Genomic DNA, 753 nt, shown 5'->3' on the forward strand with positions numbered 1-753 from the left:
AAGTGCTCTGTCTGTAATGTCTCCTTAATGCGTTTTAAACGATTTGTGTCCACCGGTTCCCTTTGAAAATGTGTAGCTACTAGCGTGGTGGATTCTTGGTACTCGCTACAAGAAACATCTTTTAGCTGAAGTGGTTGTAGTGTTATTGGATTCTCTGTGCAATTCACTACGACTGCCAACAGTTGTCTTTGTTTGACCGTAGACAGTACATTTCCCAAGCGTATGTTCTCTCCTCCGATAGTTTGGGAATGAATGACAAAAGTGCTGCCTTCCGCTGCTGTTGTACTAATTGCTATTATGGTTTCCGTACGTGGTGCCACCTGGATTGGCTCTTCATTGGATTGCGTAATTTTCGAAGCTTGATAGTCAATAATAAGTCTGTTGTTAACCAGGAAAGGTTTGCCCAAAATTCCCTCATGAGGTACTGGAAAATCGTCCCGAACGACTTGGAAGTTCGTTGGCTCCACCTTTGTTCCAAATTGTACATCCAAAGTTACGGACCCAATAGTGTGCACTAGATACTCATTTATTCCCTTCAATTGGTAAATCTGGGTTTCGTCGACAAATACCTCGTCAAGTAGGCTAGACAATTTTATCATGTTTAGATCACTTCCGGTGTCCAGTAGAAGGTGTGCACTACCCTGAACGCATTGTGGTATTTGTAAAGAGACATGATTCTCTACTAATTTCGCTTCGAAAAGGAGAACCCCTGCAGGTTGAGAGTGGCTGTCTTGATTTGTCCCACCGGGCGTC

The 753-nt window shown here is 43.4% G+C and overlaps 1 protein-coding gene across 1 annotated transcript in view; it reads right to left on the reverse strand.

The window, feature by feature from the left end:
* Nucleotides 1–548: 548 nt before the first annotated feature.
* LOC112595084 overlaps nt 549–753 on the reverse strand; it is a gene marked incomplete in the record, with an annotated part of 1,544 nt that continues 1,339 nt past the window's right edge. The window contains 1 exon segment of the mRNA XM_025340172.1: nt 549–753. Within this exon segment, the coding sequence (XP_025195957.1) occupies nt 683–753 (71 nt within the window).

This window comes from Melanaphis sacchari, unplaced genomic scaffold (assembly GCF_002803265.2).
Source record: "Melanaphis sacchari strain LSU unplaced genomic scaffold, SCAv2.0 Contig252_pilon_pilon, whole genome shotgun sequence".
Taxonomy (NCBI): domain Eukaryota; kingdom Metazoa; phylum Arthropoda; class Insecta; order Hemiptera; family Aphididae; genus Melanaphis; species Melanaphis sacchari.